The sequence below is a fragment of the Danaus plexippus genome, chromosome 31, assembly GCF_018135715.1.
Source record: "Danaus plexippus chromosome 31, MEX_DaPlex, whole genome shotgun sequence".
Taxonomy (NCBI): Eukaryota; Metazoa; Arthropoda; class Insecta; order Lepidoptera; family Nymphalidae; genus Danaus; species Danaus plexippus.
This window is the reverse complement of record NC_083558.1, coordinates 2,139,404-2,153,461: the sequence shown is the minus strand read 5'-3', so window position 1 is coordinate 2,153,461 and position 14,058 is coordinate 2,139,404. Positions and strand designations below refer to the sequence as shown.

The 14,058-nt window shown below is 34.8% G+C and overlaps 2 protein-coding genes across 2 annotated transcripts; one reads left to right on the top strand and one right to left on the bottom strand.

Annotated features, from left to right (window-relative positions):
• The first annotated feature begins 211 nt into the window (after positions 1-211).
• Positions 212-1,467, top strand: LOC116778238 (uncharacterized). Its single transcript, XM_061525947.1, has 2 exons — positions 212-343; positions 561-1,467. The coding sequence occupies exons 1-2, from the start codon at positions 307-309 to the stop codon at positions 1,355-1,357; spliced, it is 834 nt and encodes a 277-aa protein (XP_061381931.1). The 5' UTR covers positions 212-306; the 3' UTR covers positions 1,358-1,467.
• A 454-nt stretch (positions 1,468-1,921) lies between these two features.
• On the bottom strand, positions 1,922-13,277 carry LOC116778380 (zinc finger protein 16-like). The gene is made up of 12 exons (XM_061525946.1): positions 13,102-13,277; positions 12,425-12,541; positions 11,027-11,374; positions 9,127-9,296; positions 8,647-8,694; positions 8,242-8,376; positions 7,579-7,656; positions 7,231-7,404; positions 6,082-6,192; positions 5,153-5,264; positions 4,642-4,740; positions 1,922-4,114 (listed from the first exon to the last, which is right to left on the bottom strand). The coding sequence occupies exons 1-12, from the start codon at positions 13,204-13,206 to the stop codon at positions 3,965-3,967; spliced, it is 1,647 nt and encodes a 548-aa protein (XP_061381930.1). The 5' UTR covers positions 13,207-13,277; the 3' UTR covers positions 1,922-3,964.
• Between the last annotated feature and the right edge of the window lie 781 nt (positions 13,278-14,058).

Below are 14,058 nucleotides of genomic sequence, written 5' to 3'. Positions count from 1 at the left end.
GGGTTTTATTTGTCAAACCTATATATATATATATATTAATACTATGGCCTAAAACTAGTGTAATTAGTTATTGCAAAAAACAATTTCAGCTAAATAAATGATGACACAAGATCTAGTGATGTAATAAAAGTTTGAGTGAAAAAAATTTTTTAAGGATATCGAGCGAATCAGACTTAGAGTACCGTCTTAACAAAGCGACGGAACAGTGTGTTTCTGGCTTAAGCAATACACTCGCCGATAAAAAACATCGTTATTTACTGTCGATAGTGAAATAGTTTCCTGCCGTGCGATAGTTTCCCATAAAGTATGTATTTTATAACGATCGCACTTCTCAGTGTTTACGGTGAGTTGAAATTTCATGAAATATTTTGTTAGAAAAATATTCTACCGTGTCAGAAATCAAAGGCTCGCTTGATATTGGATTTTGTCCGTATTTAAATATAAACGAGGATAATGTTTTAGTCCATTACTAAATGTGTTTCAGGGATCAAATTTATTTATGTATTTAATATATTATAAATTTATTTAGTTGAAGAAACAACAAAGTTATATTGTCGCAGGTCAGTCGGACGCGCGCCATCAAAGCGTCAACTTGAATCTAGAAACTTCTTTACTTTTCGAGCCGGGAGATGAAAACAGTACGTTATTCTTGGAAAAAATACAGAACCTCTTAGATCAGATAAAACATGCCATATCCGCTAAACCGGTGTTCAGGAATCGAGATGACGACGTATTTACGAATTTCCTCAATAATTTCTTAAATGTACTAGTGAAATACGACGGCAAAGATCTGAAAATGTTCATCCAGAAATTGAATATAGTGTTTAAAAAAATGTTCAATAGTAACGTTATATTTAGCGAAAATTCAAAATCAATAATACAGGACTTTTTAAAAGAGCACGCGTATAAAGAGTCGGATGAATTAAAAAGTTACGTCAGAATGACCACAGATAATAAAAACGACATTTTGTTGTTCGCGTTGAAAGAATTTAATAAGTTCTATAATAAAAATGACGCGCACAAAATGGACGACGTCATTACGAGACTGGATAAAAAAATAAAGAAAAACATGTCAAAAATAATAAAGCAAGCTTTAAACATAATGTTTGTTGATAAATTTAAAGAACTCGACGAAACAATGAGAAACGAATTTAAAACAATTCTGGATACGTTTTTGAAAAACTTTTCAAAGAACGGCAAATCTAACTTGGATGTTATCGACGAGATTTTAAATATTTTCGTAAAACAAACTAACGAAACTAACTACGACAGTGAGGGGACCGGGAAGGAGTTAGAAAAAAATATAGTCCTAGGTGACGTAGAGATATTAGTTAGAAACGAGAAAAATAATGAATAAAAGGCAAAAAGACCACTCAATATTTAATCATATTAAGTTTTAAGTCATTGATTTTATTAAAAACATACATTATATTAATTACACTTGAAGGCTGAATGAAATGAAACACAAATTTAATGTTGTTTAATTAATATTTACAAACGGTCAGATCTTATTTTATACAATACATTTATATTCAAAATTAATATTTTCTTAAATTCACACACAAACATCCAAGACTATTAAAAATATACATATATATGTAAAATATTATATATATGTCGGCGCAATTCTTATTATTTGAATAACTAATGATTGAGGGTAGTTGAAATTATCAGGCGTCAGCCGCGTAACCTGCGGAGCCAGCGGTGCAAGTGTAGTCACAACAATGAGTGTCCGTTGGTATAAATAGGGGCGAGGGTACAGATTACGGATGGTATCCATCATTCGGGCCCGAAGTAAACGGGTAGGTCCCATCGGGCCGCCCACCCCTCCCGGTGACGCTGTAAAAGCCAATAGGGCTAACAGCTTTTGTCAATTCGAAACTAGAGAGATTACGGATAGTCTCGCTCGAGACGCTGCAGGGTGCGGACCTCTTCGATGTAGGGGATTCGTTAAACCATGTACGAGGTTACCTTGAATAGTCTGAGATCCTGACGACATTCAAGAATACAGGAATCGGTGACGTCAGTTATGCTGACGTCACTCTTTTCAAAAACGACAAAGTCCTTTTTACTCTGACATACAAGCTATATACTATATCCTTGTGAAGATGTCTTCATAAAAGAGAGCAATTATATGTAGTTTATGAGACAGGGAGAATATGGCAACGAACAAGTCAGAAACGTCCTCGCACCTCGTCTATACCCTATTAAATTCTAATAAAAAAACTACTGCTTTTTGGGCAAAATTGAGATTATGTTTTTCCCGCGTCACGACCACAGATCAGATTTTTTTTTCAAGTCTTTTTAATATAAGGACAATTTATTAATATATTGATAGCCTTTTCAGGTTATGAATAGTAAACACCTGTATATAAGCTAAAGTGAAGAGACTTAAGTAATTTTTTTGTTTGCAATCACATAGAAAAATCTACCACCAGAAAAAAATACGTATAATTCTGCTCCTTTTAATTCCCAACATATTTTTACCCAAAACACATCTGTGGCAGAAAATTTCGCTGCTTTTCTTGGTCTATCCAGTTTTTAGACGTAATCCCATCGCATGTAACACAAGGCTCATCGACAAATTTTCAGTCCGTACTTTGAAATAACTCGATATTCACGTACTTTGGTAAAATTAATTGTGAAAATCGCATATAATAGGTAGTTCGACATAATCTCACAGCTATGCTTATATTGTAGTACGATAAACAGTTTAAGGAGATCTTAGTGCTCTAGCAAAATCATCGCTTAATAGGTCCAGCACTGACTGGCGATTGTAATCCTACATTTAAAGTATTCAAAGTTGAAAATAAAAATTAAATTTCAATAATTTATAACAAATTTATTATAATGTATTCTATATGATACAGTCCTATCAGTTAACATAATCAGCTGAACGGTCTGGCAACACTGATTGAGGGGAAAAAATGTTATGGTATCCGCCAGAAAGAGGTTCCGTTGAAGTAAATGGTTTAGAACGACGGCTGCAAACATTATATTGAAAAGAATTCTTAAAGTAAAAATGTGGAATCTCATGAGTCTGTTGTATAACGAATATTGTGTTTGGAACTTGGACCTAAAATACAAAAATTAACAAAATCACACTGAATCTTAGTAGCGTGTGGGTTAGAGACGAAACCTCTCGGCATTCCATGGATCCACCGTGCGGGTGCCGGGTCCATTGCGTTGCAGGGAGAGCAGCTTCAACAGTCTCTGGGACTTGAGACCCAGGTGTAGGTTTAAGGGGCCCCTATCTAACGCGCTTTAAACGCTCACCTCCTCTGTCCAAGCTCCTCTCCCTACCCAACCATATTTGAAAAGAACCTACTAGGGCTGCCTTCGAAGTACGTTCCAAGAACGAATTGATGTGGGTTCTGGGCAGGCCCAAGTCTTTTAGTAGGTTGTAGAGAGATTTAGCCGTTATACCTCTCGCTCCCCCTTCTACCGCGTATAAATCCACGACGAACCTATTTCGAGTGAGTTCGTTTGTGAGCTCGTCATATTTGTTGACCTTGATGGTATTGTAAGTTTTAATAGCACGGATATTCATATATATATATATATATATGTTTGGTAATCATTACATTGTCCGTCTCATGCAAAATCTGTGATATTTTCTTTGTACACAACTTCTAAGCCAGTACTTTTTATAGTAAAGCCTCATAACTAGTAGGTACTTAAAAGAATTATCTTATTCTTATTAATCTTGTAATTAATTTTTCATTTCAAAAATTACTTAAATGCCCCTGCCCTATTCTTAATTATCACATCAAATAAATAAGCAATAAGTAAAAGATCATAACCATCATGAAAATAGGAATATATATATAAATATTATTCATATTAACTCACGTTAAGTCATCATTATTCATATTAACTCACGTTAAGTCATCATAATTCATATTAACTCACGTTAAGTCATCCTTATTCATATTAACTCACATTAAGTCATCATGTTTCATGTTTAATCACCGTTTACTCTGCCTCCTCTGTGTTTTTGTCTAACATGTCTTGACAAACACGAATGCCAGGCGAAGCTCGCCCCGCAGCGACCACAAGCATGCTCGGACACTCCGTGGGCGCCGAGGATGTGGGCGCGGAGTTTAGCACCGTTCTGGTAATAAATACAATATATATATATATATATAGGACTCTAGCGAAATCATTAAAAAATATAGTTGTTCTATAAAGCCACTACTTTTAAATAATAAATCAAACCTTAACAGGAACTAACCTGTCTTAAAGAGTTAACTGATTGTTATCTTAAACCGGAACAAGTTAAATCTACAAAGACACTCGCGAGTCGCGTCGACAAATACTTTCCCGCGCAAAAATTTATAAAGTAAATGTCATCGCTCTAACGTCACTTCGGGTGCGTTCGGGAATTTAAAAGTTCGGTTAAAATTAAATGTGTGTTCCCTAAATATATATAAACGGTAATTCTGATGTACAAAGATATAAATAGGTTTTAATTATTATTATTTTTTTTCATATGTTATATTCCTCATAATATGTTAATTCGCAGATCGTTTTCCTATAAGCCTTTCATTTTACTACTATATAATATTATTAAGCGAGTTTCAATTATTAAATAAAAGGATGTTATTTAAATATGAATTTAATATATTTGATAAAATTCACCGGAAATGGTTTCCCGCAGTGATCACACAGATGCTCGATGACGTCCTTCCTGTGGACCGCCTGTTTGTGTAAATACACGGAGTTGCTTGTTTTGAATACCTGTTGTGATGTCGGTTAAAAAGATGGTTATGTTTGTACTGGAATCGTTAAAAATACGATATTATCTTGTGCTAGTAACGATAAGCACACTATAGCACAGTCGGCAAAGCGTCTGCGAACTGGGAAGCATAGTTGAGAATGTATCTGGTTCAAAAAATATATTAGTATTTGTCATTAACTTAATTTGTACATAATTTGAATTTATTAGAAAAGTAAGATTATTAAAATACTACATTTTACAGGCTAATTTACACTTATAGGGCCATAGATACAGGCATTGCGACTATATCTCTGACAGAGGGTAGTTTTACATTGGTCATAGACACACACATATGTATAATCACCCTTACAAATGTGTGCAGTAGATTTTGTTGGATCAGCAAACATATAACCCAGTATCTATCCTCCTCACCTTCTGACACTCGTCGCACGTGTACACGTAGTTCTTCAAGTGTTCCCAGTTGATGTGATCTCGTAGTCTAGACTTAGTCGGGAACCTCTTACCGCAGTCGCTACACATGAACCTGACAACATATATATATATATATATATGTGTGTATGTATGTGATATGTGGTTAATCTTATAAATATTACTAATTAGAGATGTCATAAGTGACGTATTGCGGTGGGTAGTTTTGAAAACAATCCCGGCCAGCCGACACGGCGCTAACCAAAATATGATCCAATCGTCTGGAGTACGTGTTCGTACAGCGCGGGATACGGGGCCACCCGAGCATTGAGACGGTTGAGTTATTTATTGAAACATTAAGTCTCTATAAACTATCTGTTATTTTGATTTCTAGCCGTTATCCGACGACGATACATACAAACTGTTGGTACGTCGTTATATTATACGAATCCTTGATAGTACAGATGAGGTGATGGGGACCGACATTACTCATCACGTTAACAATAGCAATGTTCTTGTTAAGGTATAGCTCATAGTTACGTCCAGCCGTCACGAGATGGCGCTCTTTAAGTGTGCTATAATAAATTAACAACTAAGGCAGCGGATGGTACCATCCTGTCACATACAGTGTGCATCATCATACAGTCTCAAAATCAATTGAATTACAACATACTCAAAGTGCCCAGATCTCAGTCAGTATGATTATTGTTAAAATTATTTCATGGACTACTTAATAGAGGCGACTTTGTTGAAACATTCAAAATATTAAAAATTTAAAATCAACGTAAATTAACTGCGAAATACTGTTTACGTGAAAATGTAATATACACTTAAAAATTTCAACAATTCAGTAGTTACAATCTTACAAATATATCGTGTCTTGTCGTGTCGTGTCGTGTGCCGTGTCGTGTCGTGTCGTGTGTCGTACTCACTTGAAATCGTTTTCGGTCGCATGTTTCTTGCTGATCTTCATGTGTTGCTGGTACGTGGCTATCGAGGAGAAGGTTCTGTTACACGGCTCACACACGAGGTCGCCCTTCGCCCTTTGAAACATTCGTTGTTATAGAATACGGACACTTTTTAAAAAAAATACTCAATTATTTAATATTCATGCAAAGCCACTCATAGATTGAATTTATTTGAAATTGGAAAAATAATTCATTTTTTCTATACTTTATAGAGATTCTGAGTACATTTTATATAATGTTAACAACAATTCGACGAACTCTAACGCAATGTTAACAACAACTCGACAAACTCTAACGCAATGTTAACAACAACTCGACAAACTCTAACGCAATGTTAACAACAACTCGACAAACTCTAACGCAATGTTAACAACAACTCGACAAACTCTAACGCAATGTTAACAACAACTCGACAAACTCTAACGCAATGTTAACAACAACTCGATGAACTCTAACGCAATGTTAACAACAACTCGATGAACTCTAACGCAATGTTAACAACAACTCGATGAACTCTAACGCAATGTTAACAACAACTCGACAAACTCTAACGCAATGTTAACAACAACTCGATGAACTCTAACGCAATGTTAACAACAACTCGATGAACTCTAACGCAATGTTAACAACAACTCGATGAACTCTAACGCAATGTTAACAACAACTCGAGGAACTCTAACGCAATCTTAACAACAACTCGAGGAACTCTAACGCAATATTAACAACAACTCGACGAACTCTAACGCAATGTTAACAACAACTCGATGAACTCTAACGCAATGTTAACAACAACTCGACGAACTCTAACGCAATGTTAACAACAACTCGACGAACTCTAACGCAATGTTAACAACAACTCGACGAACTCTAACGCAATGTTAACAACAACTCGATGAACTCTAACGCAATGTTAACAACAACTCGACGAACTCTAACGCAATGTTAACAACAACTCGATGAACTCTAACGCAAAGTTAACAACAACTCGACGAACTCTAACGCAATGTTAACAACAACTCGATGAACTCTAACGCAATGTTAACAACAACTCGACGAACTCTAACGCGATGTTAACAACAACTCGACTTACTCTAACAAAATGTTAATACCAACTTAGCCAAATGACTCTGCAGGTGCCTCAACAGGTTGCCCCTCCATAGGAACCGTTTGTCGCACTGGTTGCAAGGGAACTGGTGTCTCGAGTTGTTAACTGATGATTTGATCTCGTTTATCTTTTCCTTGATATTTTCTTGTTTTTCATGTGAACTGTTCATTTCTTTCAGTTTCCTGCAAAAAAATGTCGTTATATTATAAATACTTCGCATTTGAATTTATTTTATTGTGGAATACGTTTGGAAATTAGCAACAGTTTAAAAATATATATATATTATAAAAAAAAAAAATATTATAAAGAGATTTTTATTTGTTTTTTTTTTTTATATACTATTAAGTTTAATGGACCTTAGCTTCAACTGGATTTGGTGTTTCGAACTTGTGCGCACGTGCTTCTGAAGGTTGGACGTCGTCGTGAACGATAACCTGAAAGGAATTAAATAAATGCATAAAGGATTCCGTACATTATTCCTTAGCTCACAGTTATAAACTATAATATGTGTTTCATACTTGTTTTGTTAAAATTTCGTAGTGAAACTTGTTGTGCGACCTCGTATACGGTTGCGTTAGACGTTTAACGCTCGGGGGTAGGGTAAAGAGATAGAGATCAATCAATTGTTACTTGTAAGTTATGTTAATGAAGTTTGTATTGAGGAAACGCTGAATATTACTTACAAAATCAATTTCTGTCCCTTCCCGTTTACATACCAACATTACGGAGGTTCACTTCTGCACTTTATTTCGTTATCTGTGCTCGAAGCAATGTTGAGATACTTGAATTAAATTTATACAGAGAGTACACAATGAATGAGAGTACACACGAGCTGGCTCGGTTCTAGTTAATTTAATATATAATAGAAATTTATATTGAGTATTTTCCATGATTTTAAGCAAAAAAAAATGCTGTCATACAATAAGATTACACAATAATTTTACGTCAGATAATAATATATATATATATATTATATTTATTTATTATTATATTTATTATCGGGTTCTGTCGCCGTGAACCTGCAGGGAGTGCAGTACGGCTTCCTCTTCTGTCCGTTCTCGATGCTGTGCGTCTCCAGATGCTTTCTTAGAGACGTCTTCCACTTAAACGTCTTTGGGCAGAACTCGCAGGGGTGCTGGATGCCGTCTTGACCTCTGGAATATATATATAGAGAGAGAGAAAGAGAGAGAGAGCATTACCAACTACACTATAAGTGTTAGTGGATATAAATGATATCACTATCAATATATTTATCTGCATATATAGTAGTTACTCCGCCCGGGACTCGAACCCGGACTCACACAACACATGATTCGGCTACAGTAGTATATTAATGTTTGTACCACACCGCGTGTCCAGTGTTTGGAAAAATTTTAACCTAGTCACATTTCATATCCCGCAGTCCGTCCTCCGCAGCTCCTTACCTTGACTCATTGGTATCCTCGTCGTTGTTCTTCACCTCCACGTCCATTCTGTGAAATGTGAAGTAATGTCTTAAAAAATTTTTAATTCATGTGCTAAATGCATTACATAGTGTGGAGAGGGGCAGTTTAATTGTAAAAGTTATTATATAAATATATATATATATATATATATATATGTATATATATATAGCTCATTTTTATGATGGCTTAAATGGCTGGACCGTTTCTGATAAAAATACATACATACATATATATCATCTGTCACCCCATTATTAAATACTATGACATATTCGCAAGGCACTGCACGGAGCTATGATTTATACGTCTTATTCTGACGTCCAAGCTATACTATGGGAGAGTTTAATCAAAATCGTTCCAGTAAATTTCACGTCACAAAGCAAAATAATCACAACGTCCAAATTTTAAGCAAATTTTATATGTATTATGAATATATATATTTAATATTTAAAAGGAGCTCACCCGACGCAATGCGTGATGCTGTAGTGGCGCGCCGCGTCGCGCTTGTTCACGAAGCGCTGTTTGCAGACACTGCACTCGTATCTGGTCGTGTGTTTGTTTGTGTGGTAGTTATACGAGAACTCCGTGGCGAAGGTGCACTGGCATATCGAGCATTTATAATTGGACGCGTTCTGAAATGTAACATTTTTAGGTGCAAATCGGTGGTAGTTGAAACGAGCGAAACGAGTGAAACGAGCGAAACGAGCGGAACGCAATACTGCATTCATCCATGGAACCTAATCTCGGCAACCGAATGTACGATAGAGTCGAAGTTTTTACGTTCGTTAGAGCAGTTACCTGGGGTGAAGTTTATCAAAATATTTAGATCGGAAGACAATTTTTTAAAATTTTAGATCCGTAATACGGAACGCGAGTCCAGAAACACGGTTCGGTAACGAAAAGCAGAGGGCGCTATACTCAAGTTATACCGAGAGCTTTTTTGCGAGCCAAGGTGCATCTCCTAATAGTATTAATTCAAATTAATTGTATTTGTTATATAATCATCATCATCATCATCATCAGCCTATCAGAGCCCACTGCTGAGCAAAGGCATCTTCTCACATGGAGAAGGTTAGAGCATTAATCACCGCGCTCGCTCAAGACGGGTTGGCGATTTCAATCTTATAATTTGAAATTATAAGTCCAGGTTTCCTCGCGATGTTTTCCTTCACCGCCCGTCAGTGGTGTCTAAACACTCTTAGACAGTACATATGACTCGGTAGAGATCACATTGGTACTTGCCAGGTTCCGAACCCGCGCCCTCACGTGTGAGAGACGGGCCTTTGAGCTCCAGGACACCACGTTAGAATATAATTTTAATGACAGTTGATTTTATATATGCTTTTAACATTTACTAGTCACTTTCTACGGATTCGCTCGCGAATTGTGGGCCATACTGTTGTCAAAAAATTGTAGAGACATATTTTTATTAACAAACAAAAGAATGTAAACAGCTTCATAAACATAAACTTACGGATTGATATTTGTTTTAATCAGGCACTTAAAAAGTAACCTGCAGTTGGGAAGATTGAGATGCTGCGAGGATCCGCTCTGCGTATGATACTGGTAGCCGAGTCTAATATCAAGAACATAGCAGAAGCACCTATCAGCGTACATCCGATAGACCGACAACCCAGTACATACTTGTATAGAATATCATAAAAAGACCTTTGAATCGCGACAAATACAAAGACTTTGTGTCCCCAATTCGAGTTATAGGCTATTGGATACTATGAAAACGAAACTATTGTAGGTAAAAAATATATATATAGAAGATTTGATTGAAGTCATAGTCTTTCGCGTGGATCTGGACGTGGAAGAAAGATCCGAGAATGGTATGACGAGGAATACTGCCATTGTAAGTTCTGGGTAGGAAATAGTGGTATAGCGGAAGCACCACCGTCTCTAGCAGATCCGCGTGAAGTCTTTAATGGCTGAATTTTGTTTGACGAGTGAGAGAGACGGTTGCTCTGTCTCTTTCCCACCCCCTCCTCCCTCCCACTATCAGGGTTGTCAACGCATCCGCAACATCCCTTATTTTGCATATTTCCATGGGCGCCGGCGGACGGTGACTACCTCCGATCAATAGACCGTCTGCTAGTTTGGCGCGTTTGTAATAAATAAAAAATCTCCCGACAAACTTCTGTCTCACAGGAAAACAGCACATAACTTTTAGGGTAGTGCGAATTGTAGCCGGGACATCATCACAGAAGACTTGGTCAGAACCGACTCAGGGTAAAGAAGACGTGAATCTACCGCCGTCTGGAAGATCAGGAAGTAAACTCTCTGCACAACAACACGCGAGATCGCCCAAAAAAAACCCAAGCAGATATCAATGTTTGCACATCTCAGCCACACTCACCAGCAAATGTTTATTAGTTGTGTGATCTTCCAGGTCCTCGGAGTTAGGGAACGTCGCGATACATTTCTCGCACCTGAACATAGCGTTCACGTAATCTTCTCCATTCTCCAACAATCTCCTTTCTTCCTCTATCTCATCTCCCGTCAACTCCACCTGCGTGTACTCTCTCGTCTCTTGCATGTTTCTGGTCTTCAATGACTCGATTTTATATACATTTTTGACCTCAACTTCCGGTTCCTCAGACTTAACTTCCGGCGGATCCTCATATACGTCCGTCTGTTCGTTTGACAGGTCGTGTAATTTTTTTGCTTGCAGCCTTGATATCGGTTGTATAGGTTGCAATGGATTCTGGTGAATAAAAATCTCATATCAAATAACTTAACAAGGAATATGTGCAGAAAATGTACAAAAAACATTTTGATTAGTCTAAGCATATATATATATGGATATAGTATATTATTTAAAATATTGTTCACAAATTATAATTTTATCTTTACAAACAGAATTTTTAAATATATTAACGGTTTGAGATGCAGACCTTCCGTATATCACACCTCCAAGTCACAGATTATCAACACAACAAAAGTATGAAGCTGTCGAACAATAAAATAATAGACTAAAAAATAATATAGATATAAACACATTCTTCATGCTTAACTCTGGCAGGAAATTCAAGGAAATGTAAAAAAAAAAATACATAATTTTGGCTAACATAGAGGCTTTTTATATAAACAATACATACATAAATTAGACTATCACGTTAAAAAATAATTCATATAGAACAAATATATACGTGTTTAATTCAAATTAATTGATGTTAAATAGAATTAATTCAAATTAATTGATGTTAAATAGAATTAATTCAAATTAATTGATGTTAAATAGAATTAATTCAAATTAATTGATGTTAAATAGAATTAATTCAAATTAATTGATGTTAAATAGAATTAATTCAAATTAATTGATGTTAAATAGACTTAATTCAAGTTAATTGTATCCGACATTGAACCATGTAATTAATAATTGAATGAGTTATATTATTTTTCTATGTCAGCTTATTTATCAGTGCCGGTGTGTCTATGACGGTAGATATACGATATAATAGTATTGGTATGGCGAAAATTACATGTTTAAGACATTTAAATATATGTATATATAATATACAAACTCTTTGGAACTCTATACAAAACCGAATCCTTTAAATCTTGATGCGGCGGACATTTAAAAAGTATTAAAGTCTAACTGGGATTATAAAATAATATAACCAGTTATCCAAATATAAACGAAAACATAGCGATAAACGGAACGTCAAATAAAAATCATCTTTGTAGACTAAGCCTTATATATAATCAAGTTATTCCAAGCGAAGAAGAAATTAAATAATGTTTTTCTCCCCACCGTTATAAAGTCGTTGTAGTCTCTATATGATCGCATGACCTGTTCCTTGAAAGACGCGAACTTAACGAGTAATGCGGCACATTCATAGCATAGCCGGAGGTTTTCTTGATAGGCCATCTGTAACATGATAATGTACATAGCTAAGTAATTACACAAACTAATAGTATAATTAAATAAATAGTTATTAACTTATTTTTATTGTTTTTAAATTTTAATTAGAAGTCCTTTCATCTTCTTAGAGTAACCTTAAATGATTTATTCATTAGCACATTAATCTATAAGGTTTCCAATCATCGTTTCTGCTGCAATCTCTTTTGAAAATTATAGTATTTTTTTACAGAATTTAAATACTTAAAAATCCTTTATAAATTCAGTCTCTTAATATTTTATTAAGTTTGAATGTAAAATAAGACACGAGTTAATCATATAGGTATATTACATTACGCTTTACACGTCTATAATATTATTTTAAGAATAATCTACGTAATATTTTCAGTTCTTGTAAATAGGAACCAAAGCCTTATATGTTTCGACCATAAAAAACAGTATTTCTGTATAAAAAGAACGAAATCAATCGATTGATATCCACCTATAGCAAATAATAATTATTGCAGAATATAATTAATTTAAAACTTTCAAAAATTTAATACAAAATTAATGTAAAATTAATACTTTACCGGTATTTCACTTATTATTTGTATTAAACAGTTCCTAGCGCTGCGTTCTCGTATTTGAATCATTTTTCGACCTCTGTTCAAACAACCACAGCATATTGCAGACATTTTGTTATAGAATTATTAATTTTATATAATATTATGGTATACAAATTCTGAATTTATCTAACATTGTTTTGTTTGTGTAAACTGTAATATAAAGGGTTTCACAGATTATAAATGTATAGTGACAGCAACGTTTTATTATTGCTTTATAGATTATATGAATAGCTGATAAATATTATTTTTATAATTTATATGTTTTATATTTCTTAACAGCTACATTACCTAAAAATTTTGTAACATTTATACTGACAATCATACATTTAAACTATCATACTGATTCTTATTAAATCGTCTATCCTGTCTTAACAATATAAAGCTCTTTTGTGAATATGTAGAGATGTACTACATCAGGTAAAAACTTTGGATTAAAGCAAAGAAACTGAAAACTTAAGCACATAAAGAGATTGTTATTACTTTAAATAACTTTAAAAATTAACTGTTTTATACAATTAAGGTCATTGCAGATATACTCAGGCTGTGGATGCGTTACAATCGTACAAAATTAACAATTTCCTTAGTGAATTCTTAGTGAAAGTCGTACAAAAAAAATGCTCTTTAAATAATCTCTGCTCCCCACTCCTCACCACTCTTCCCCCCTCCACAGGTCGTCCGCTGACAAACCATCCCTTAGTCAATACAGCTCCTCTTAATTTTTGTTATACACTTTTAACAGCCTATTCACTCTAGTCTTGGAGACTTCCAAAATATATTTAAAGGAAACGAATACAGGCAGACTGTTCCACTAATATTATATAAGATTTTCGTTAGTACCTAGTTAGTCATTTAAATGAATCTATGGTTGTAAGATTATTTTGTTTTTAACATTTTACTTTGCTGTTTTACTTTACATGAAAT